The sequence below is a fragment of the Xylocopa sonorina genome, chromosome 6, assembly GCF_050948175.1.
Source record: "Xylocopa sonorina isolate GNS202 chromosome 6, iyXylSono1_principal, whole genome shotgun sequence".
NCBI classification, from domain to species: Eukaryota; Metazoa; Arthropoda; class Insecta; order Hymenoptera; family Apidae; genus Xylocopa; species Xylocopa sonorina.
Genome location: NC_135198.1, coordinates 11364226 through 11386572, shown reverse-complemented (window position 1 = coordinate 11386572; position 22347 = coordinate 11364226). Strand labels below are relative to the sequence as shown.

Genomic DNA, 22347 nt, shown 5'->3' with positions numbered 1-22347 from the left:
GAATACTCTCTTAATTAGAAACTAACTTTTTAATGTTAAATGTAATCTCACTTTACATTCTTTCAAAGGTGCACAAATTCATAATCCATATGTTTATTGTATAGAATTTATATGTTGATTGTTGATTTCAATAATAAAAAATAGATCGGTGAAATTTTTTTACATCTAATAACATTATAAACTATCTAGCTTGAACAGCTGCCTCTTTCCGTGCAGCATCCTGCAACAACTGAGTATCCACTTCATCTCCTGGCAATTGTACATACCGTACCACTGATCCTCTTATGAAACAATTTTTTACAGACAACTAAAAAATAATGCATATTTATTCGTTGTTAAGATCCTTTTCTAAGAAGTTAACAAATGTTACAAACCATATGAGGATATTTGTCTGGATCGGTGACACTTATGTCGGTTAACTTAATATTCAGGTACTGATCTACCGAATGGAGCGTACCGCAGATGCTAAATATAAAAATGTTATTATTCGATTACTTTACTAAAGTACAAAAGGCATAATTTCATGTAATCAACTTACCTCAAGTCATTTTTTAATTCCACAACTACGTCCTTTCCAATTAAGGACTTGAAAAAGGAATAAAACAACTGCAAATAGTATTAAGAGGTGAAAACACATTACTTTGAAAATAAGAAGTATTAAGGTTAACCCGCCAAATAGAAAATGATAATCTTACCATTTTTTGGTATTAAAAGTATTTAGCTTTTTGTTCGTGTATCGTATTATTTTCTAGACATAGCGAAAAAACTAATTACAAGCTATAGATCATGTTCGACTTGATCGCCGGCAAGAAATCCTTGTTGTGACAAATTGTTTAGAAGTGTCACTCCGACCACGTTGTTAGCTTGGATTTGTTTCGCTGAACGTTAAGTGCGATATTATCTCTCTTGTCAACAATGATGATTCAAAAGCTGTTACACAAACTTGAGTAATCAAGTATCTTGCGTATTTGTTGATAATCTATCTAACAAAAGACAAAAGTCTAAGATAAGATTTAATAATTTTACATTGTATTAAATATTTCAATCATATCCTCCATTTCATTTGTTCGTGTCACTCTTACTGATTGGAGGTTTCTGTTGGGACGCAACCGTAACTGATCGTTCTATGTAGAGCAGTCTTGAAGGAATTCATCAATAAAGTTTTGTCAAAATATGTTTTAGCATACGTCAAAACTTGTGTTTCTTCGTACGATTTAAGTATATAAGTTCCTTTAGTTTGTTGCGATCAATTCGGGACGCGTTACTTATAGAGATAAAAGCATCGTTTTGCGGTTGGTAACAGAAGGGCGTTGACATTTAATCAAAAAGGCAAAACGTGAAGATGCGTCTGTGACATTAATTCGCCAGTAGCAACTCGGATCGGATTTGTTGTTACGGTTGATCTATTTTTTTTCTTCATGAACTGAACGTGAAAGATGTCAATTAATTTAACAAAAAATAAAGACGCTTTGGTGGCTGCCTGGCAGAGCGTAGTCGACGATAAATCGTCTACTAACTGGTAGGCTGCATCTCTTTCTTTTATGTTTAAATTTTATCGTCCCGGCTACGTATTGATATGTATTTAACAAAAAACCGTTGAATGATGAATTAAACCCTAAAAAGTCGGCAAAATAAATTGCTCTCATGTACTTAGTATTTCTTCTTTTTACCTTTATCGATCGTCATAAATAGTGCAAGGTATATAATTAGCGTTAACAGTGGTAAAATAAAATCGTTGGCATCATTCCACGTACGTAAAGCAGAGAATGAGTGTTATTTACGCAAAATGAAAATTGTATGATATTATAGAATTTTAATATTTACTGAAAAATACTGTTCTATGTTAATAAAAACAGAAAAAGAAAATAAAAACTAAAGACACAAAGAATATTTTCATCAAAATGTTGTTACTTATAGGGCCGTATTTGGATATGAGGGGCAAACTAACAACTTAAAAGTAGTTGGTACTGGTGATGGTGGTCTGGAAGAAATGATTGACCGTTTAGATAGTAGTCATATCATGTATGCCTTTTGTCGTGTAATTGACACTAAAACAAGTCTACCAAAATGTCTCTTAATAAATTGGGTAAGCGCTTATGCTTAAGATGGCAATGCTTGCAAAGTATATACAAAATAAACTGAATGGTATTTTAGCAAGGAGAAGGAGCGCCTATTGTTAGGAAGGGTACTTGTGCGAATCATATTAGGGATGTAGAAAAATTATTAAAAGGTGCTCATATAACAGTAACTGCTCGTAACGAGGATGACGTTGAAGTGGATTCAATTATGGAAAAGCTAGCGAGAGCAACAGCCTCGGCATACAAATTTAATGAGCCACGCGGTGAAAATGAGGGCAATACAGGCCCAGTGGGTACCACATATCGCAGGTGCATATTTTTATTACATTAATTGTAAGGCTATTATAAGGATCTCCAACTTAAAAATGATATACATTGTAGAGTAATTCCTGAACAAGAAATAAATGCAAGCGAACGTGATCAGTTTTGGCAGAAGGAAGAAATGGAAGAGAAAAAGCGATTGGAGCAAGAACGTATTAAAAGTGAGAAAGAAAGACAACGACTTGAAGAAGAAATAAGAGCAAGGGAGGAAAAGGAAGCATTGCTCAGAGAACAACAAGTAAATAGATTACGCGACGAGTAGATTTCCCGCTTAATATCCAAGTGCAAACATTGTTATCTAAATTTTTTTTAAACATTTGTAGGTCACTGCCAAGGAGAATTCAATAGCGCGACAAAAATTGGCGGAGCAACGGGCTGAGGCAGCGAACAATTTACGTAATCAGCTAGCTGCGAGTCAACACTATAACAACGACGTTGACGACGATCATAGATCGCGAAGCGAAGAACTGCGGCGTCAACGAAGCAAAGAAACGCAGCAGCTAATAGCTCAAAGAACGATAAATGCAAGAGCAGTCTTTGAACAAAATTCAGCAGCTGGTCAGATGAAGTCTTCTCCTGTGCAACAACAATATGTTCCGAAAAATAGTCATGTCGAGGCAGCTAAGAAAGCACTTGAGGAAAGTCAGCAGAAGGAAACCGTTCCCGATAAGGTTCAAGAAGAAGTGAAGGCGGAAGTGAATAAGACACATAATGTGGATATAGCCAGTAATGTCGCCACGAATTCAGCATCGAATGAAAACAAAGCTCAAGAACCGAACCCAGCGGAACCGGAAGAAGAACCGGAGCAATCGTCGGCAACGAAAGAAGTGATTACTGAAAATGAGTTATACAGTCAAATGGACGGACAGTACTTATACTTTGATCCAAATAATGAAGGGATGAAAGCAAGAGCCTTGTATGATTATCAAGCAGCTGATGATACCGAAATAACTTTTGATCCTGGAGATATTATTACGCATATAGACGCTATCGATGAGGGATGGTGGCAGGGTCTTGGTCCTGACGGTACTTATGGACTTTTTCCTGCTAATTATGTTGAAGTTATTGATTACAACACGACATGATAAGAAAGAAATACTTGGGCGAACAAAAGATCTCTTTTTTCCGATTAAAAGGAAACGACACTTGCTTTTATTGCATATAAAAAGTGATATTCAGTATTTTCATGATTCTGATGACTTTGCACTTTCCTTTCAATAACAGTTTAACAGTGTTTAGGTACAGCATATTCCGGAAGATGAAAGAAAAATAATACACATTTATAATAAGAAGGATAACCTATGTTTTTAGTATTAATGCACATCTAATAATGAAGGAATTCAATATTTCTGATAATAATCACGAGAAGAAGAAATACTGTTAATATTTTAGCGGACGATTAAACAATTTAATAGTCTTATAATGCCACTTCATATACAAATGGCGAAGTACGTCTTCCCATGTTCAACGTCACAAACTAAATAAATTAGCGGTAAACAAATATATCTTTTTATAACAGTCTACGTCGAAAATGAATGCGCTCATAGAAGTAGCGTATATTTAATAATTTAGCAGATACCCTTTAAATACATTTACAAAGTGTAATAACAACCTTTAGGAGTATGTTTAATTCTTTAAATAATAAATTAAATTTGTTATAGTATGTGGTTGATGCGGTGTTTTAACCTGGAAAATCTTCTACTGCAAATGGTTTTCGTCGTATGGAATAATACCTTTCGTTTTACAAACAATTTCTTTATTTTATACAGAGGAATCGACATCGTTTATTAAAAATTAATATGAAATGAGTTCTGTATTAAACGTATTTTACTATATGATATAGAAATTTTTACAGACAAGTAATTTTATTAAATTAAGGTAAATCACAATGTTGATCTTACACAAATGAAATAAGCGAAATCATCTGCGATAATTTTGGTTTTGAGAACCGCTTCCACTACCACCAGCATGGCTCAGAAATGCTAAATGACCTTTCGGACATTTGTTGGCGTAATGACCTTTAGTTCCGCATTTGTAACAAGTGACTTCTTCGAGTGGTTTTTGCGGCCCTCTTGGAGGAGGTCCGTTATGCATATTCATATGGTGCGTAGAGTGAGAATTCCCTTCTATCTCTTGTCTAACTTGTGCTTCGCGTACATCAGGTGGCATTTTATTGCAATAAATTGCTTTGTGACCACCTTCTCCACAGAAATGACAAGTGATCATTACTTTTTTCCCTTCTTTAGGTTGCATATCTTGTACTGCTGGTAATTCAAATCTTGGACTAGAAAATATTAAAGATTATAATATTACATGTATTCGTCTTGGAGAATATTGTTACACTATAATAGTTGTAGAAAACTTACTGCATAAATTTACAGTTTGGTCCTTCAGGGCAGAATCCAGCTAAGTATGCCATACATAAAACACGTCTTACATGCCGATGTCTACATAATGGTCCATGCCTACAAAATCCACGATCATACCAAGGACAATCTCTGACTTTGGTTTCTGGGTCAATATGCAGAAATGGGCATTCCTTATTGTGACAAGCATCTAATAATTGATAACTGATTTTAACACACCTGTACTGGAGAAACTTCATATCACAAAGAACAGGATATTAAAAAGATAAGAAAAGAATATTTTATAGTTAATCGTACACATTTTTTGAAAATGGTAATAATGGTACATTATTGCTTATTATATATACTTACTAAATCTAGAGTAAAAATAACATTCTGGCATTTTTGTCATATCATATTCGTGTAAAAATTCACATTGATCACCCTTTTTACAAAGGCCTCTCAACCAATGTTTACACACAATCGTACGATCTCCTCTTACATGTCTAAATGGACAAGAGGCTCCTTTAACGCACGTGCCTCTTGGATAAAATTGACAAACCGCAGCAGTGGATTCTAAATTAACAAATTTGCATCTCGGTGAGCATCTTTCATACGATACAATGTTTTTTATTCAAAGAATACAAAACAGCAGCGTTGATTAGTTTACAGGTTGATTCACTCATGCTTTTACATTTGTATAAGATAACCTAGTCAAAGTGATTATACAAAAACGATCACGTACTGTCCATCCCAGTGAAAGGTAAAGGAAGTGCTCCATACTGCTCGTCAAGAGCTACTTCAATATCAAATCGCATATTATCCACGTTCGCCACTATGCACTCCATTATTGTTTCAAATCTCTCAACAAAACACAAATTTATCCGCGCCTTTCGGATACACGACCATTAACTTCACTTGTAAAGAAGTTAGAATTTTTACGCTAGATTGTACACTTCTGAATACTGATGCATGTTTTTAGCGATACTTTCGTTAATTCATCATCGTAAAATTTTCGAAATTTACAATGTTTATTGATCGAAAAGAAAATTGTAAGAGCTTCGACCTTTTGTACACGGCATCATTCTCCACGTGTGTTGATAACATCGCGAGCGTTATTTCACATCGACGTCCTTAACCTATTCTGATCTATTGTTATCGACAGGGCACTCTCTGTAACAACATGCAGCGTCATCTGTTCGGAGGGAGCGTGCAAACAGTTCGCTGTTATCGCTGGTAGAGAACGTTCTCCCGCCATCAAGAACGAAATTGTAAAATTATTAAGGTACGTACTTTGTGTAATTTTTTGAATATTTTAATATAAACGATGGAGTTTATCTGTTTATTGTTTATTCGTCAATTTAACATTATATTAACCTGAATGTAGCTTTCTAAATTGAGAAAACATAAGGTAAAATCACAATATATTCGTAAATCGGTAGTATACAAGCACATTGCATTTGAAAATACTAAGTTTACGCTGTTTTTGTAGGACGTTCGGCATAACCTTTAGTGCGTGGGCGATTACCAAGAGGAAACGTTCGCCTACGCGATCTTCCATACATATCGAAAGACCACGGAGTGTTCCACCAGTGCGTTATAGGCTATCCTTTGGAGCGATCACGGTGATGAAGCTGAGGACGTTTCGTAAGAGTGATTTCGTACCACAACGAGTGGAACAGCTATTAATTAGGATAAATGTACAACCTAAGCATGTGATACGTATCAACGCAAGCATTGAGAAACTACAATACGACGCTTCACGAAACGAGACGTAAACAACTGTGAAAGGATAGGACGAAATGGGTACGGTTGGGTAAGTGAAGAACGTTGTTACGCTTTCTTATTAGTTCATTTTAGTTCAGTAGTCTGGCTGATCATTTTTTGAGTATTATTTTTTACTTCTGTACTCGCGTGCATGTTGAATCCTCTCTCTTTCCCATTGTAAGCGTTAATTCTGTTGTTGTACGCTCATTACGTCGAAAGATATAGGGGACAATGGAGTGTTGTACCGCGGAAGCTTGGAGCAAGGCAAATATATTTCCATCTGCACTCGCGCGCTCGCTTGTTCACCAAGCACGGAAGTTCTTCGTTGCCATTGTACAGGAAGTTGGTATCAAAGTCGGATGACTTTGGTAACTCGATGTCGAGGGTCGTCTTAAGAACGCCTGGGACACCTTCGGTACTCAGTATTTACTTTGCGATTTCGAAAGTAGCGACGAAAGAGTGGGAAGAGACTGGTAGTCGGTCCACTTAATAAAGCTCGGTGGAGATAGCGATTCGAGCATTCCGGGGTTACCCCGGCCACTTTATGGTAATTAAAATCTTACTGCGAGATAATTGTCCCGGATTACCGTAATGCTCGGACAGTTGAGCGCTTCACGCGAGAAAGAAAATTTATTCGGGGCTGCGATAAGGAAGATACGATCGCTCCTTTTTTATACGCTCCTCCACTGCTTCCAACCGTGTTTTATCAAGTTCCATTTTCCCTTGAATATTTACCATCCCTCTCGAGGATTTGCAGAATCGTGTTGTTCCGCGTTTTTCTGATTCTCACTCGGTCTATTTAGGGGAAGATTGTTCAAGCTGCCTCGCGAGAGCTTGTCCACAAAGTTTTATTCCGTCAGAACGGCTGTTGATCCTCGCGAAATATGTACGAATCGTTTGCCGAAGTTGTTTTATGTAAAATAGAAGAGTACGACAGTGCGGAGAACGCAGTCCACGGGTGATATTATTTTAGGAGCGTTTTTAATAATTCGAGAGCACCGATTAGCAAGTTCGAGAGCGGAGATCCGCGAAGGAATGGCTACGATTTAATTTCAGAAGCTGCTGGAAATAGCAGCCGCGCGCACAGAGAATATTAAATTACCGTGAGAATGGATTAAGCGCGAACCCCAGCGCGGTATGATGCATCAGCCATTACATCGTTCCGATTTAATTCATCGCTAAAATAAATTCCCTGAAATTTCTCAAGGTTTTTGCTAGAAAAATCCGAGATACCTCGAACAAATCGCGAGCCGCGTCTGGTTCCGATCCGGATGGACGAGAAGTTGGCTTAACGCTTCGAGTAAAATTCATAAACGGAATAAAAATAGCGGACTCACGAGACGGACCGCTCGACTACGATTATCCACTTCGTTAATGTACCTAATATGAAGGGAACACGAGATCCGCGGGGGATGCTAAACAAGATAATGGCGAAAATTTCGGTTTAACTCGGCTCGATGAGAATCGCTCACGCGCGAAACATCTGCGCCTCGTGTTTTGCCCGTTCCTCTTCAACCTGCGCGGCTGCACATACGTCTCGACCAAAGTGGTTTCATCGTGAACATTGTGTAGCGAAATCGTCTCGTTATCACGCGTTTCCCTCGTTTTAACGTGATTTATCGAGCGACAGATTTATCGTCGCGGCTGTTTGCTCGACGAAATGCCCGGGAACGTTTCGAGAATTTCGCGGGAACGTAAAGATCTCACGGTCAGAGGGGTGAATAGTTTCAGAGTACGAACCGTATTATATCTTCGTTGTCAGGGTTTTCCGACGGCCCTTCGTGCGTCGAGAAAAATTCCATCACCAATTCATCTCGAGTCGATTAATTGGTACGTGTACGTTTGCTCGTATTAATTATAATCGGCTTACGTTATCGCAGATTTTTTCGACAGCCTGCCGTAATCCTGCCTCTGTCCTCGAGTTTCTATCGCACTCTAAAGTCATTTTTCTTTTCGATTCTTTTTTCGATATATGTTCGAATCAAATTTTTCCAAAAACATTCATGACGACTCGATCGGTTTTCCCATCGTATCTCGATTCGTGTAAAAACTGTTCGACGTCGAAATTGAGATGGTGGGTTACCAGACTATCGGTGTTCCCACGAAACACTAATAATTCGCAACAAGCCACGCGGAAACTTTCCAAGCACTTCCCAAGCGGAATTTCGTCGGGTTCCTTGGACGTTGGCTAAGATTCCTCATATTCGAAGTTCCTGGAGTAGCATAGGTAATGCCAATGGAAACCCGTACCAGGCGACACGTGCGCTTTACGGATTATTGCGTATACGGGGTGGTCTCTTGGAAACATCGCGACGCGACGCTCCCATTAAAACGTTCAACTAGCCGTGAATAAAATTCGCGCCGCGAAACTTTCGTTCAATTTATTAATACGGGCCGGAAAGTGGGCCACGGAAGTTGGAATTTCGCGCGCCATACTATCGCGAGAGGGTCGGTTGAATTACGATCGAACTGGAGAAATTTAAGCGAGCCTGTCCGCGATACAGCTGTTCCATGATGAAGATCGAACTTCCTTTTTACTCGACGGAATTTCCAAGAATAGTGGAGAATTTTTGTGAATTTTCCTTTATAATCTTTGATACGACTACGCATTCTCTTCTCATACAAGTACGATGACGTCTGTTTGCTAATGCCTCGCTCAACGGCTGCATTCGTTCGGTGCATCGACGTACGCTAGTTGTGCATTCAGGTTTCAGCAAGATCCTGTTAAACGCGAACCATAATCCTCGAGCGAATAGACAGATATTTCAACCGAATATCGATTGCATCTGACGCACTTTGGTTCCTTTCACTCCTACGAATCGAGAACTTCAGCTGTTTGACTATTTCTAGTCGCGACGGGGGTTTGAAGAAGGATAGAGATGGAAGATCGAGAGAGGCTGGTTCAATTAACGCGGTTTCGTTTCATTTAATCGTCGGATAAAGTCTCCCGACTAATCCCCCTCCGAGAATGTCGCAGCCTGGCGGAGATAAAGGGAGAAAACCGCGTTCGTAGATTTTCCCGCAGAGGGACGATAATATCGATCTAATCCGGGCGGGTTACGGACTGGGGAGGAAAAAAGGTATCGCCGTGGCGCGGCGGGCCGAATCCGCGGAAGCAAAAAGTCTGAAAACCGAGTACGATTACTCGGCACGTGGCATAATGCCCGTGAATCGTAATGCGGCCATTAAGCGTGCAAAATGCTCCCGTTAACGTCGATATCGGCCCGGAACACGCTCCGCAGCGCTGTTCCAGTAAGCTGATTATACAAAATGTACGCGGTGGATCGAGCAACACGGCCCGGGTACTTTTCAGGAACACCGTTCGTTAGCCATCGTTGCCCAATTAATCGAGTTAATTGCGCAGAGTTTAGAGGTCGTTTTGCTCTTCAGTTTTTTCAACGAAGTGGTGTCATCGAACGTTTTCACTTGGCTCGAGATGCATTCAGACTGCAAGCGGATACCAGACCACGATAGGGGGTCGGTCACTGAATTTCTGAGACTCTGTTTCAGTACGAGAAAGCATTCCTGAGTTTCTCTTTTTTTAAAATGCGCAGAGGATTTTGCAGAAGGCGAATTCGAGAGTTTCTAACTTTCTCAGGGGACGGAAACCACTGAGAATGCTCTGCAGCCACTGTCATGAATCTTACATCAAGTTTAAAAATGCGCTTTGTACGAGATTCCTCTTTTCCACGATCTTTTCGAATCAGTCAAGGCGACGTAGCGAATTTTTAAGCCCCTTGCAACATTCCGCCGCGGACACGCGTGCATATATCTCAGCGTTCCATGGTGGCGCGCATGTAAGCACGGTTGCATCCACGTGGGCGCGCTTACATAGGGGTAAGGATACTGTGAACGAAGGTCGCACGTGTGCAAGGTGCAACATGGCGAGTCCGATTATACACGGCCACGTTACCATGATGCATAGCATTATGTTACTACCATAATGATGCATAATACGTAGATGATCGCGAGGACCCAGGAAAATCACGTTTAGCGAGGTTGTAAAGTATTTTTTAAAATTCAGACATTTTTTCTAGGTACCGCAGCTACTTTTTGTAGGTTTTTATTTCTGACATTTTTAAAATGTATGGTAACTATGCTCGAGGAATATTTGTAGAATTATAACCGGAAAACGTGTGTCTGTCGTTCGTTATGCGACTAGATACTGTGGTATCAGTAGTACTGGTCAATGATTTAGTCTTTTAGGGTAAATCTTTTATCGCGAATATCTTAATAGATACTTACGTTAGATGTATCGTGCCCTAATACTTATTTACTCAGTTTTTAATGCTCTTTAAATATCCATCAAGAAATATAGGGTGTTTTATTAAACTTCATAGTTTCGCAAGTGGCACACTTATGATGCTATTGATCGAACCCCGTCTCTTGTTAATCCATCGCGTCGAAACGTTCCATTTATTCTACGATCAATAACATTTCTCTCGCGAGCAATAATTTTAGGCCTCCCGCGACTGATATCATTTTGAGCCATTTAACCAGCCTCGAGTAGAGTTTCCATTGGCGTTTTCCACCGATTCCTCCCGCTGGCCAGGATTTTTTTGGTCAGCCGGATAAACGAAACGGGACTTCTGTTTAGCTGTTGCACATTTTTTTCCCCGGCTCGTTTCAGCCGGCGTCAGACGCGAAGTCGCGCGCATCGAGCCGCTCCAGTTACACGATACAGAATCCAGGAACACGAAACGAGTTCCTGTTGCAAGTGCTATCGCGGAGAGCTTGGTAAACACCGAAGCCGCGGGCATATTGCGCTGGTGCGCTCGTCCGCGAACGGTACACCTGCGGGCTGAACTCGCGTAGCTACGAGTTTTCGCGGTGAAATTCAGTTAAAATTGCAGGTTTCCCACGGTCCGCGTACGTGTGTGCGCGCGCCAGTATATTTCACAATGGAAAAGATATTTTAAAGAATCCCCTCCGGTAGGATTATTAAAAAAGCAGAAAAATCTCTATTTTCAAGCTTTATGGAATTTTCCAAACTACAGAGGGGAGATTTTAAATTGTTGACTTTAGAATACGAGGACTGGTTATTTGTTAATATTATTATTTAAGGATTCGAGAGATCGAGGCTCGTCGAAATTGGCCTCAGGATGTAACGAATGGGACGGTGTCTATCGAAAAAGAGGATTTCTGTTTTTTATTCGCAATCGGATAAAACGTATCGCTCGAATTATTCGTCGTTTACTCGGCTATGCAATTGTGTCTGGCGGGCACTATTTACTTTAATGCTCATAAGTCGGGAAATTTATCGCTGGCCATTAGCGCGGAAACGCGTATCCCACGATGGTAAATCAAGAAAGTAATTTGAAAAACGACGCGGTTGCAACAACTTTTTCCGTTCCGAGATAGTCGCAACGGGCCGAAGAAATCGAGTGCAATAGCAGACAGGGTGTTCTGCTTTCTTTCCAGATGAAATTAACCACCTTAATAATTAATTACCGTCAACTGTAATTGCGACAGCGATTCATTCTTTTGGATCCTCTGAAACTTGAAAAAGTTCGTTTCAATTCGTCTTCTTTAATTCTTCCTCAAACATTGTTCCATTGTTAAACAACTTTCTCTCCCCATTAACTTTATCCGGGAATATCGTTTTTCCATCGCTTATTCCAAGTTCCATTCTCCCCGAACAGTTACTTTTCCCCCGACCAACCAGATTGTTCATCACAATCGCTCATTTCGATGGCCCTTTTCCCTCCCCAAAGCATCCGGTGTCTCCGCAACTTAATCAGCAACCGGAATATTTCGAATAAATCGATCAAACCGAATCACCTTGTAGCCGGCGCGCCCCTGCAAGAATATAATTCCGAACAAGGGAACAACACGGGTAAAACAAGAAAATTCCGACCCACCCTTTCGACCGTGGCCGGTTCAACAACCCCGCGCGCGCTGCGAAGGGAGAAGTCGTTTTTCATGGTTGTCTGGCGACTTGAATTTTCAAACACCCCCTCTCCAGTGGAGAGTGCTCGCGGAGAGCATCCAGTTTGTTGGCACGTACCACTTAAAGAGATAAATTTCGCGGCAGTCGACGCCGTGAATCGGAAGAAAAAGACACCAGGGGAGACAGAGTGCGCGCGCGAGAAGAAGAGGGACGATGGACGATTTTTAAAATCCGTGGCACGTGCGACCCTTCGAGGTCCTTGGGATCCGTTTCGCAACGGACAATCGAGAAAAAGAAAGGATCGATCGAAACTCGCCTCCGCCGACAGACTATGTCCCACCCCCCCTGTAAGGACGTATGAAATCGCGATCAAGAAAGGAATCGAAGGGGTGTGTACTTTAAGATCCTCGCGAATAACTCGCTCTCTTGCCGTCAAGAAAATAGCGCGATCGATCTGACTCGGTTCTCGTTGCTGGGAATATTTATCAAGGGGTGGAATTTATTCAATCGGGAGAGTCGTTCCCCAGGGAAGAAATATCTGTTCGAGGGTAATTCAATGTAATTAAATCGTGGGATATCTAACGGACGCGGCTCAAGGAAGACAGGTTTAGCAAATTTTTCGGTTCCTCTCGGTACATCGACGGGGGTTAATACTTTATTTCTTGGCGAACGGATGGTGGGTTTAATTTTACGATTAAGGAACGAGATTTGCATGGGGAGATCGGCTGTCGAAGTCGGTTGAAAAATCTGCGAGGGTTTTGCTGGACTATTTGATACTTCTGGCACGTAGTCGTAGTTTTCAGGGATGTCTGGTCGTATATGGTCAGACAAATCGTATCCAGGGTAAGAGGTGGATTTGTCGAGTGCATCGGGGTAGGGACGAGCAGTGCAGTATCCGACAGGAATGAATACATTATACGTTTCTCTTGTTTTATACATACAGACTCGCGTTTTAGACTTTTAAATACCGGAAGGAATACATTATTCAATGCTGGACCCGTTAATAAGAGGAAAAAATCATATAGCGCGAGGGCGTTTTAAAAAAATGAAATTATTTATTCATATATACGACTAGGATATTTATTCGTAACAATTGGGTATCTTGAATATTTCCTGTTCGTTATGCGTTATATTTTCGCGAGATTTCAAATAACGAAAAGGTTGCCGCGATCCGCTGGTACGCCACGCGTGATTTACAATTGAGATGTCGCGCGAAAACTTTTTCCTTGACCAGCAGTCGAAAGTTATCCGTTGGAAAAGTCGTCAGATATTTCTATATCATACTCGACGTTCCAGTTTCACGTTCCTCGCCGCAGCTGAAATCACTTTGCCCTATAAACCGTCGCGTAAATTGAGCTCCGCGAATTTCTTTAACGCCGCGGCGATAAACAATATCACCGGATAACTTAATAGCGACTCGTCGTTCCCTGCTCCGCGTTTCGTTCTTACGTCCTCAATTATCCACTTAAAAGTAGTTTCACGACACTACAAACCGGTGAAGTTTCTCTGCTTCGCGATAATTGGAGCTTAATAACTTGAGCGCGGAACGCGAGCGAGCTCAGTCGACTTCCCGATATTTTTAAACGAGCTCTGCGACGCATCGATTTCAAATTATCTCCGTCTCGGAACAAGATTAATTCGCGTTGCGTGATCTCTCGTGTTATCGCGAACGAAAAAAAAGAGGAGAAGAGAAAGAAACAAATAGTCCGCCGGTTTTAAGCGAATAAAACGAAGTTTCGCCTTGAACTTGGGTTGATTAACGATCGGAGGACCGGTAGGAAAGGGCCAGGAGTTTGGCGTCTTCGCGGACGACACGCGAAAACGCGTTCCACGTCGAGAGGAGAGTCGCAATTATCGAGAGAGACTGGGACCAGATTAAAAAGTTTTCTGTTTTATTGAAATCGACTGGGGAGGAAAGTTAGAAGGTGTCCGCGTTCTTAAGCGATTCCCTTAAGGGACGGAGGTGAAACGAACGATTAGAATTCGTTGCTCGAGTTCTCGGGGATGCCAATGGATCGATGCGAGAAACGGAACGTCAGTTTCGGCACTTTCTCGTTAAGAATTCTCGTAATCACTTTGGAGATCTTCGCAGCGTTTCAAAGAGCGATAAGAATGTTCTGTTATCGACGAAACGCAATTTTTGCGAATAGCGAAGCGACGTTTGTACATGGAAAATCGCGTCGCGAGTAATGTCTCTTGTTAGCCAACGGTTCGAGGCTGTTTGGAGCTCAATTTCGTTACGAAGTCACGCGATTTCCGAAGGGAGAATCACCGCAATTACTGGACCAGGCTAGAGTGGATCTAAGTCTTCCGGGATCGTGTTCCATGGACCGGAAAATGACGTCGAAAGGGTAGAAAGATATATACGTATATCGATGCAGCTTTTTGCTCGAGCATGCTCTTAACGTTTTCGACCGAGGGAAAAAAGGGAGGAGACGCTGTTGGATGGATCCTCTGGATGTTTCTCTTTTTCGCTCGTTCGAATTGAACAGAGGCTACGGGGTAGCATCGAGGGTCTCCAAGTTGAGCCGCAAGAAATGTCCTGCGTCCTTTTCCGCTCTTCAACGGTCTGGCTTTGGGAACCGATGCGCTGATTCTCGTCCGCCAGCGCTGGTAAACAGCTCTAAAGAACAGCAATCGAGGACTTTTCTGTTCCGTGGCATCGTGGAAACACAGAATCCCCGCGATCGATAACAGGCGAGGTGGTCCCGTCCGCGAGGAATCGTATTAAAATATATTATAGGGAAATCTCTTGCTCTCAGCTCGAGACTGAGACACTTATTCATTTCAGAACGCTTGCATCGCGTAAAATTCTCTAAATCTACCGTAGAAAATAGTTGGACCGTGCCTTTCTGCAGCCGCTGCATTTAACTGGAGTCAAACGCGCGGTGTTATTTCTCTCGTGAAAAGAAGAGCACGGAATAAGACGGCGTGATGTTCTACAAGATAGATGCCTCGATGTCGCGAGCAATTATTGGAAACTGTCGGTTTCAAGCCGGCTTGAACATCCTCCAAGATATTAATATCGATTTCGTAACGAGGAGAGTATTGTGGACAAGTTCTGACACAAACACACCGCTCTCCTTATTAAGTTGACTCGTCTGGACTGTTAAATTATCGTAATCGCATGTGTCGCAGCTTTGACGCTAACTAAAGGCCCAAGTTCAGAATAACCTGTCGAATTTAGAAAATCAAAATTGAAGCAAACATTCCATCGATACAGAGAATCATAGAAGACATAATCTCATTACACGGTTCTCTTTGCTAGAACGATGCGATTGATTGGAGAGAATCGAAAGCAAAACGAACGGTATAAATTAGAATTTGATTGAAAACGCTTCGATCGGTTGGTAATTGACACAGTTCACTATCCGCTCAATTTTGTTGAATCAACCACGCTGATGGATCAAAGTAAACCGCGTAATTTCGCCTTAACAAGCGCCATTCAATTGTTCCGTCGAAATTCACGAGCTGTTATAGTAGATCGCTGTACGCGTATAACGAAACACGTAGGAACGCGTTAAGTAAATCGTAAAGACCGCGAAGATATCGAAAGGAATGAAATACGATCCGAATTAACCCGGTGGCACGAGGGGTTGACCTCGTACACCCCAGGAGAAATCGCCTTCGCGCGAATGGGATGATCCTCGGAGCCGTGGGCGGTTTCAGGGTGGCGTGTGCGAGTCTTTCGATTGTTTTCCGATATCACCATGAATCGACTTCGAATATCGAGCCTCTGGCCAAAGGGAAAAATAACAAACGGCCAATTAACGTAGCTTCGTACCAGCGCTCGTTTCCGTAGCGATGACACTGGGCGGCGCAGGAGATCCTCGATCTAAACCACCCCTCCGCGAGGTCGATAACGTTTTCCTAATTATCGGTCGAGTCGATTCCGCTCGCGTATCCACGAAATCGTCGGGGCATTTTCCATCGTAATCGAATTTCCATCTGGAACCCCTTTCGCTGTTTGACGAAATAACGCCGAGGCTCGACTTTTCGAACCCCGTTCGCTTCCTTCGCGACCCCCTCGTCAGAAGGGGAGACGGAAATGTGCTGTCGTTCCTTCGCGGCGTTTACATAAATTCCCGATCGCGAGCGCGGTATTTTAATACGAACGGTGATATAAAATCCAGAAATGATTCTCTCACGGCGAGGATCGTTCGAGCTGGTTCCGCGTATAAAAATTTCCTTGACGACGCTGAAACTCGAAGGGACACGGGAGCCACCGTGCCGGGAACGGGATGATGTATGCGGGCAAGGTATCCCCGCGAGTGTGTAGACATCGTAATTTCCGGGGCTCAGGAAGGATTCGGTCCTGTAATAACACGACCTTTCCGACCATCCACTGGCAACGTTCGCCGCAGCTTTATCATGCTCGATTTTCCACCACCGTTTGCGGTATCTTCGCCAGTAATAGATTACGCCTCCCGCTCTCGTCAATCCCCGTAGCTATTATTCATTTTAGAAACATTTTAATTACCTCGAGCCGCGGTGGAGCTGGCTGAGAGTTTGAGCCGTTCGTAATTGGACTTCGTTTACACGCGAGGGCAAACCGATCGGGGAAATAAGGAACCGATGATTGCATCTGATCAGTTCGATGTGGGGCCAAGAAGCCTCGTTGATGCCTCGAGATAGAAAAGCGAAGCGCAGGGAAATGCACGAGAAATTTATTGCAAGAGGAGGAGTGAATTTATGGAAAGAATTTCAAGCCAAACCTCCGGGAGTGGAAGTTTCCTCGACGAGCTGTACGGAGACCGTATCGTTCAGTTTTATGCTGTTAAGTTAACCTGACTGGTCCGTTGATCTCGTAAACGTCGGCGTATCCATTCGAATTTGCATTTCAAGTCTCGCAAGCTCTCCTTATCCCGGCCACCAGGCCGCAAACTTGATGAAATAAACCGGCGGCTCGGTTTTCCGCGTACCGCTTTCTCGCGTCTTCCAATTCGTTGTACACCGGGTGCCCGTTGCGAGTTTTCCCATCTTCACTGAGTCGACGGTACTTCATTTTTAATTCCCTGGAAATTGAATTTAAATCTCGATGCTCCGATCTACCGAGTCGTCGGCAAATAGAATAGGCTACAATGATCAGACAATTACGCTCTTTCCCTAGGACGGCACAGTACATCCATTAACCACTATTGTTTTGAGGATTTTTGTCAGGATTGTTTTAAATTACCGTGGTTTCTCGTGGACAATGTATTCATTAATGCTCGAAAGAATATCATAGTACTCGCGGAGCGAGATTGAATTGGAAATTGTCCCGTTCCTAACGACTAAGGGTATCAACTTTAAGGAAGGTCGAGACGTTATCGTAGCCCAGATTTTCCACCGTTCGGTTAAATTCTCTGACCGTACACGCGACTAAATTTATGATCGTTTCATTCGGAGTTATTGGTAGCCATCGCGTATCAAGCGGGTTCGATAAATTCACAGTATTATCGAGTTTCTAAATATCGAGAACAGGAAGGGTATTCAAACGGATCTTCTAACTGAATCGCTCCTTGTAACTGATGGCCACCTGTTGCGCAAAAATGTGCGTGTATTGTGCATTTGCATGGCTCCTTTGTCTCGTTTCCCACCCCTCTGACATCCGTCCTTTTTTCCTTTCTCTGGTGAGCAAAGCGCGAATTCGTCGAGTCGTTTTAGAAACTTCTGAGAGGGTCCGCTTCAAGCGGAGGATCGCGCACCCTTGAAAATTCCAGTCCAAGATGTTACCAGCCAACCGCGATACTGTCGCGCAATTCTTCATTGTTTCAGAAACCATATTTTTCCCTACCGATTCGTTAGCCCTGTTTACTCTGTAAATTCCTTTAATTACCCTCAGACGCTGTCCAAGGTAAACCGGTTCTCCTTTATCGCGGACTATAAATCATGTTCCCGGCAGTTTACGATCTCGCCTGGACGAGATCTTTGAAGCTTTCATAGCCGAGCTTCTTACAGTTAATACCGCCCAAGGTTTCCTGCTTTTGAGAGCGGGGCGCTTTTGAGAGACCGTTCTGACATTTTGCCAGCAGTGCAGCTTCATCGCTAGTCCCTGAACCACCGGGAGACACGCCAATACTTTTCCTCGTCGTCTTAATCATAATATCGTCGGAATAACGTGACGCGAAACGAGGAATAAATTTGATATTTCATTAAACGGAAGAGCACCTCTCGCGGGAAAGGAAATTTCGTATTTAGATAAATCTGAAGGATCGATCAGACGAACGATTCGTCGCGAAGGAAGCGAGGGTGCCCCTTGGACCCTTCCTCGAGGATCTCTGGCAATTTTTTTCGGTTGACTCGAAGGGATGGAAGACAAATATTGTGGATCGTTTCAGATATGCTTTCTGTACGATTGGCAGCTCCTTTCGCCGCGAGAAACAGGGTCCTGAGGCAAGAACTCGACGCGTTGTTACTCTCCACGGGGCTCGACGTTCGTAACACGCTCGAACGGCGACGTATATTGCCTCGTTCCACCGTTGCTCGAACGTATCGACCCCCGCGCGAGAAACGCGGAAATTTATAATTCCACAGGGATGCCATGTATCCAGACCCGCGCGACGTTTATTAAATCCTTTATCGAGAGAGTTATTCCCTTACCGCGACGATGTTCCAGCAAATTTTATTTAATATACCCGCGGACTGTACCGAGTATTTCTTACGCGACAGACGCGAAAGTCTCGTCGCGTTTAGAACGAAGTCGCGTCCCAGAGAACTTGCAGCGAATTTATTAATTTTCCGCGGGTGTTCGGCAGCGAGAGTTCCACCGGGTGGTACCTAATTGATTTCCGACGTATATCACGGATCAGAGAACTTTCCACTGACCACGGCCCTCCACGAGCAGCTGATCGAGCACGGTAGCGAATTAATGAATCGATCAACGGAACAGGAACTCGTTAAGCGATCACCGTGGCGAAACACTCACGCTTAATTAACTAACTTAATGGATCGACGTGAAATTATTATCCCGGCCGGAGCGCAAACAAACGGGAGAAGCTGACGTTCCCTGGTTATCGACCACGCGTGTCGCTGACTTTCGTTCCCTTTAAATTATTGCCCGCCAATTATACCCGCCTTGTCTCCCCTGCATCCCAGTTTTATTCACCCGCCGTCTTCGACGCCGCGACTAGATAACCCCGCAATTTGAATCGTCCGACGAGATCTAGAGATTCCTCGAACGTCGCAACACTCGCGTAAAAGTAGGTCGAGGCTGACGATCGCCTAATTGCTCGCGTGGTGGCCTCCGGTTCATCTTCGAGAGCACCGAAATTCAACAAGCATCCAACCCCCGGCTATTAGGATTCCGCCTCCAGCCTCGGCATAATTTGCTCCCGTCAATTTATCGTGCGGCTCGCGATGTGTATTAAACGTTAAGTCGAGGCTAAGTTTCGAACCGTATCGAGGAATCAAAGGAACGAACGGTCTCGGTAGTTGCCGGCGGAATTTCGGAGCCCACGATTCGTCGAGCGAAGGGGAGGAGCGAGAAGAATTGTCTCTGTTAATCTACCGATTTTTCGAGGACGACCGGACACAATGAGGGATTAAATTAAAAGAGGGGTGGGGAAGGTAGCCCAAGCTTGAATCTTTCTTCTCGCGATTTAAGCTGAAACGAGTCGCCGGGTATCGATCGATCGGCGCGGCGTTCCCTTTTTGATAGGTTTCTTCAATTTATAGCCATTCCGGGCACAAAAGCATCGTCGAATTATCTCCGCTGCTGGGAACAGCTAGCTCGATCCATATATCCGTTCCAGTTGCACCTATAGATAGACCCGGTTCCTGTTACTCCGATACGATCTCGCGAGAAGGATCCGTCGAGCGTACGAATCCGTCGATGAGCGCTTTCGTGTAACGGAAAGCTTCTCGATTCCTGCTCCGATGAATTTTTCTGCGAGCGTATTACCATCGATTCCGGGCGATCGATCTCTTAATTGTGCGTTGAAACGAGCCAAGCTCCGAGCTCGATCTCGTCGTAGATTTCCCACGTTCTCTATCGACGACGATTCGGGTTTAGTTGATCGGAAACGTTGCCTAATCCACTGGATTCTCGTCGAAAGTCGCAACCGCGAACGGTAACATGCTCGCGATTCATACCATTGACTCATCTTGAGTGATTCACCCGTTCAATTAGGATCATTCCTCTCTTAAGTGCTTGTGTTTGCATCTATCGCCGCTGGTATGCCACCCCTGTGCACGACAAATGGTTTATCTGTTCTGGTTGATCCGCTTCCGACGCTCCATTCTTCTCCCTCCGCAATCCATAATTCTGCCCCTGGCTGTCTCCCTTCTCGCGGTAACGGGCTACAGCTCGGAGCCAGGGCGCCATCCAGTCTAGCCAAATAAAAGTTCGGTGCCGTCGTCTGGTCTCGAGCGGACCCCGAATCCCGGTGGCGTCTGCCGCGGGAAGAGGATTCGGGATGGGCTGGCTTTGGAAAGGATACGCGAATTCATGACGCGAATATTTTATCCCCACCCTCTCCCTCGTAGTTATCGCTTGGATAGATGGGATTCTTGTGTCTTCATTGTCTTTGAGGCACTTGGCAATCTTGTTGCGATCGGTGGAAGTCTCGCTGAAGTTCGTTCGTTTCTATGGAATATTAAATATGAGAAGAGCTTCTTACTTGGCATCCTATTACCTCCATTATCAGTTTTACCTACGACGTCGATGTTGTTTATTATTAATATTGATGATTACACACTCACATAGGAAGAAGGAGCTTACAGACAGCAGAAGCTCGCCTGGTTCCCCTGCTCGTCCTAGTTTTCCGTTTAACTTTCATGGAAAGTTACGGGCCCTTCCGAGCCCTTCATTGGATTTCCATTTCAAGGATCATTTGCAGGATCCGTCAGCAAGAATTACTCCAGCTGATGCAGTCCTTCCTCCCGGTATTTGTTCTCGAACTCGTTTCTCGCGTCGTTTCGCGATACTCGTCGATTTCGTTGAAAGTCGCCGCTGTTATTGATCCGTTTCACTGAATTCAGCGTTAACAAGTTTTTCCACGCGTAACGGCTTGAAGTTTCACTAAGGAAACCTTATCGGTGTGCTCGGTTAACAATTAGAAAGCACCTCGAACGTCAGGATTCTCCTTCGTATCAGAGGGACATTTATTTCCCACTGGCCTCTGTAAATTACATCCAGAGGAGGACCGTTTGTCGCCGTCCCTTTAACCCCGCCTTTCGCTCCGCGCTCCCAGCTCGTTTATTTCAACATTTCGTCCCCGATTTTCGTCGCTCCGCGACTCTCCGGTTACTCCGTCCTCTCCATCCGCAGAAAGAGGAACTTATCTTCCGCGAGCAGAACGAAATCAACGGCGCGATCCTGAAATTCGTCGTGGCCCTCGATCGCGGCGGTTAAGGGGCGGTAATAAAGGGGGTCGCCGCGAGAAAACCCGGCAGAAAGGGAGGCGAGGATTCGCACGAAACTTCCCGGAGCGGCTGTGATTTACTTGGCCGCGATAAGCTTATCGATGGGCCATCTTATCGCGGGTCGAAACGGTGAGAAGCTCCTGGATCACGGCCGATTGATTTCACCGAGAGTTTCGTTAGATATACGTCCGCTTCTTGGGGGAAACGAAGTGCTAAGCAGATTACGATGCGAGATGTAATTAAGTTCCATTTTACTTCGATTACAGTTCAACTAGAGCGCGTTATAAAGCGCTCCATATCCTCTCCAATAAATAGTGAACCTTCGCGAGCAAAAATGGACCAGAGCACCCAACGAATATTCCTCCATCTTCTCTCTACGCTGTTATCTCTCGCGAAGAAACGATCGATCATCGAGAGGAACTCCTTCGATCCCGCTGAATCCTCGCGAAACCGAAACGACGGTATCGGAAGCGGCATTAGCCCGGTTCGGCCCTCGCGGTATCGTGATCGTGTCATTGTCTGCGGTCAGATCGGGCCGGCAGGAAGGAAAGAAACGGGCGAGCGGTGTGAGGTGGGAAAACGGGTGCGATAGGGGTGGACG

At 43.6% G+C, this 22347-nt stretch overlaps 3 protein-coding genes across 4 annotated transcripts; 1 reads left to right on the top strand and 2 right to left on the bottom strand.

Annotated features, from left to right (window-relative positions):
* Nucleotides 1-77: 77 nt before the first annotated feature.
* On the bottom strand, nt 78-974 carry LOC143424917 (U6 snRNA-associated Sm-like protein LSm2). The gene is made up of 4 exons (XM_076897308.1): nt 696-974; nt 539-606; nt 375-465; nt 78-307 (listed from the first exon to the last, which is right to left on the bottom strand). Exons 1-4 carry the CDS (start codon nt 696-698, stop codon nt 182-184), a joined length of 288 nt encoding a protein of 95 aa, XP_076753423.1. The 5' UTR covers nt 699-974; the 3' UTR covers nt 78-181.
* A 73-nt stretch (nt 975-1047) lies between these two features.
* Abp1 (Actin binding protein 1) lies at nt 1048-3539 on the top strand. 2 transcript variants are annotated; one of them, XM_076897299.1, is made up of 5 exons: nt 1048-1519; nt 1918-2086; nt 2155-2387; nt 2460-2637; nt 2723-3539. In XM_076897299.1, the coding sequence occupies exons 1-5, from the start codon at nt 1437-1439 to the stop codon at nt 3482-3484; spliced, it is 1425 nt and encodes a 474-aa protein (XP_076753414.1). In that variant the 5' UTR covers nt 1048-1436; the 3' UTR covers nt 3485-3539. The 2 variants fall into 2 exon arrangements, with proteins under 2 accessions (XP_076753414.1, XP_076753415.1); XM_076897300.1 differs by lacking the exon at nt 1048-1519 and adding an exon at nt 1568-1698.
* Nucleotides 3540-4186: 647 nt separating this feature from the next.
* On the bottom strand, nt 4187-5835 carry Clp (cleavage and polyadenylation specificity factor subunit 4). The gene is made up of 4 exons (XM_076897304.1): nt 5490-5835; nt 5117-5320; nt 4766-4955; nt 4187-4683 (listed from the first exon to the last, which is right to left on the bottom strand). Exons 1-4 carry the CDS (start codon nt 5590-5592, stop codon nt 4320-4322), a joined length of 861 nt encoding a protein of 286 aa, XP_076753419.1. The 5' UTR covers nt 5593-5835; the 3' UTR covers nt 4187-4319.
* Nucleotides 5836-22347: the final 16512 nt, after the last annotated feature.

Coding starts and splice junctions, on each gene's coding strand:
- Abp1 (XM_076897299.1), top strand. CDS start 1,437: ATGTCAATTAATTTAACAAAAAATAAAGACGCTTTGGTGGCTGCCTGG. Junction 1,520..1,917: donor GATAAATCGTCTACTAACTG/GTAGGCTGCATC, acceptor TGTTACTTATAG/GGCCGTATTTGGATATGAGG. Junction 2,388..2,459: donor GTGGGTACCACATATCGCAG/GTGCATATTTTT, acceptor TATACATTGTAG/AGTAATTCCTGAACAAGAAA.
- Clp (XM_076897304.1), bottom strand. CDS start 5,592: ATGGAGTGCATAGTGGCGAACGTGGATAATATGCGATTTGATATTGAA. Junction 4,956..5,116: donor TTATTTTTACTCTAGATTTA/GTAAGTATATAT, acceptor ATCAATTATTAG/ATGCTTGTCACAATAAGGAA. Junction 4,684..4,765: donor CCAAACTGTAAATTTATGCA/GTAAGTTTTCTA, acceptor AATATTTTCTAG/TCCAAGATTTGAATTACCAG.
- LOC143424917 (XM_076897308.1), bottom strand. Junction 466..538: donor GAATTAAAAAATGACTTGAG/GTAAGTTGATTA, acceptor TTTTATATTTAG/CATCTGCGGTACGCTCCATT. Junction 308..374: donor CAGACAAATATCCTCATATG/GTTTGTAACATT, acceptor ATTATTTTTTAG/TTGTCTGTAAAAAATTGTTT.